The 2,909-nt window shown below is 40.7% G+C and overlaps 1 protein-coding gene across 1 annotated transcript; it reads left to right on the top strand.

Moving 5' to 3' along the window:
- The first annotated feature begins 1,950 nt into the window (after positions 1–1,950).
- On the top strand, positions 1,951–2,355 carry LOC131842387 (uncharacterized). Its single transcript, XM_059190923.1, has one exon. The coding sequence runs from the start codon at positions 1,960–1,962 to the stop codon at positions 2,353–2,355; it is 396 nt and encodes a 131-aa protein (XP_059046906.1). The 5' UTR covers positions 1,951–1,959.
- Positions 2,356–2,909: the final 554 nt, after the last annotated feature.

Here is a 2,909-nt window from a genome sequence, read left to right as displayed (position 1 = left end):
GGTTCGACTAGGGTCTGTGTGGACTATAGGCAGGTCAACAAGAAAATAGTTAAGGATGAATTTCCACTTCCCGTAATCCATGATCTGATTGACAAATTGCAGGAAGCTAAGGTATTCAGTGTACTTGATTTGAAAAGTGGGTTCTTTCATTTGAAGGTCAGCGAGGAGTCTATTAAGTACACATCATTTGTCACTCACCACGGGCAGTTTGAATTTCTCCGTGCCCCGTTTGGTTTGTCCACCTGTCCCAAGACTTTTATGAGATTTGTGAGTATAATCTTTAGAAATTTGATTTCCCAAGGAGTGTTAATCATATTTATCGATGACATTATAATTCCAGCCTTGGATGAAGTTCAGGCTGTATCGAGGTTGAAGCAAGTGCTAGAAGTCGCAGCACATTATGGCTTGGAGATTAATTGGAAAAAGGCGAACCTACTGCAGCGTGAAGTTGAGTACTTGGGCCACAGGGTGAAGGATGGAGAAGTACGGCCGAGTACAGATAAGGTGGATGCAGTCATAAGGTACCCTGAGCCAAGAACCCTCAAGCACTTGCACAGTTTTGTTGGATTGACAAGCTATTTCAGGAAGTACATTGAAAATTATGCTTCTGTGGCGAAGCCATTGACTGATTTATTAAAGAAGAATACAGAGTTCATATTTGAGGATAAGGAAAGAAAAGCTTTTGAGACACTGAAGAATAAATTAGCTAGCGGACCTGTTCTGAAGATTTTCAATCCGAAGTTGAAGACTGAATTGCACACCGATGCCTCAGGTGTAGCATTGGCTGCAATACTCATGCAACACCATCCAGGGTCAGGCTTACACCCAGTACATTACATGAGTAAGAAGACAACTGACATTCAGAGCCGGTACTCAAGCTACGAATTGGAAGCACTAGCCATCATAGAAGGTATCAGGAAGTTCAGGCACTACCTTTATGGTATTCCATTTAAAATAGTCACAGACTGTAAGGCTTTTGAATTAACACTTAAGAAGAAAGACTTGTCAGCCAAGGTAGCCAGGTGGGTCCTCATGCTCAGTGAATATGATTTCGAAGTGGAGCACAGAGCGGGCTCCAGGATGCAGCATGCAGATGCTTTGAGCCGCATACCAACAGTGGCAGTGGTTACTACTCTGCAGGAGAGTTTACGCCAAGCACAAGATCAAGATGATGGCATAAAAGCCATAAAGGAAATTTTGAGAGGAGGAAGTCCATACGACGATTATTGGTTAGAAAATGGTGTGTTGTATAAGACTGAGCAGAAGCTGTTTGTAGTGCCAAGAAGTTTGGAGAAAGAAATTATTAACAGAGTACACAGCAAAGGTCACTTTGGAAAGTCTAAGATGAAAGAGTTACTGAATAAGGAATATTACATTAGAGATGTGGACAAGAAGATGCAGGATTTTTTATTGAGTTGCATTCCTTGCCTACTAGCAACAAGGAAGGAAGGAAAACAGGAAGGATTCTTGAATCCGATAGAGAAAGAAGGTGTTCCATTTGATACCCTGCATTTAGACCATATTGGTCCACTTACAGAGACAAGAAAGCAATACAACTACATACTCACGGTGATAGATGGGTTTACGAAGTTCGTATGGCTGTTTCCCACGAAAACTACTTCATCATCAGAGACATTAAGGAAAATTCAGATTCATCAGCAAATATTTGGGAACCCCCGGCGGTTCATAACAGACCGGGGAACGGCATTTACAAGTAATGAGTTTAAGAGTTATTGTGAAGAAGAAAAGATATCTCATGTAAAGATTACTACTGGTGTGCCACGTGGTAATGGCCAAGTGGAGAGAGTACATCGAATACTTATTCCAGTTTTAACAAAACTATGTTTGGAGAATCCTGCAGTATGGTACAAGCATGTAAGCAAAGTGCAGAGGGCACTCAACTCTACTTTCCAGAGAAGCATAAACACAACACCATTTGAACTACTGATGGGAGTAAAAATGAAGGGTAAGGAAGATTTGGAAATTCTACAACTATTACAGGAAGAAAATACACTACAATATGATGAAAATAGAGAGAAGATAAGGCAGCAAGCCAAAGAACAGATTCTAAAGATACAAGAGGAAAATAAAAAACAATATGATAGAAAGAGGAAGGAAAGTTCAAAGTATAAGGAAGGTGATTTAGTGGCGATTAAAAGAACACAGTTCGGTCCAGGGTTGAAGCTGAAACCTAAATACCTAGGCCCTTATAGAGTGGTGAAATGCAAGCGTAAGGATCGCTATGACGTAGAGAAACTTGATAGTTCTGTAGAGGGTCCCCAGCGTTCATCCAGTTCAGCTGACCAAATGAAGAGATGGCCTCAACACGGTGACGCCGAGATGCTGGAGGAGTAGCAGTCACCTTACTCCGCAGGTTATTATTGCAGTTCTTATTTCAGGAGGGGTTAACTTTCGTTCATTATCACAGTGCCATGGCGTAGGGCTATCTGTACCAGAGTATTTACTATGTTATTTTTCTATGTAAAACTAAACATTTTGTTTTCTAAACCTATAAATTGTATTAAGTTCGAAGTAACATTTAAATGTTTTTGCCAATGTAGAGTTGTATGTTTTAAATTCAGAAACAAGATTGTCTTGTAGGAAGTAGTTATGTGTATTAGGTTGTTGTAGAGTATGGTTCCAGTTTATTTTATTTAACTCAATTATGTAGTGGTTATTATGATGTTTTAGTCTAGTTAGTACATAAGATTTGGTGTATGTCTGAGGACAGACATGAGTGCAGGACGGCCGAATGTGGGAATGAATGTCGAGTGGAATGGAACGTGACAGAATATGAGGGAGGCGTGAGCGAGTGAGCGAAGGAGTGAGAGAGAGGGACTGAATGAACGGTGTTAGAGGCAACCACGCGGTACTGAGTGTAACGAACGAGCCAAAGTTGTTGAAATAAA

This window comes from Achroia grisella, unplaced genomic scaffold, assembly GCF_030625045.1.
Source record: "Achroia grisella isolate CSIRO2021 unplaced genomic scaffold, CSIRO_AGI_Agris_v1 utg21685, whole genome shotgun sequence".
In the NCBI taxonomy this organism is placed as follows: Eukaryota; Metazoa; Arthropoda; class Insecta; order Lepidoptera; family Pyralidae; genus Achroia; species Achroia grisella.
The sequence above is the reverse complement of the archived record's forward strand: the minus strand, read 5'-3'. Positions and strand labels throughout refer to the sequence as shown.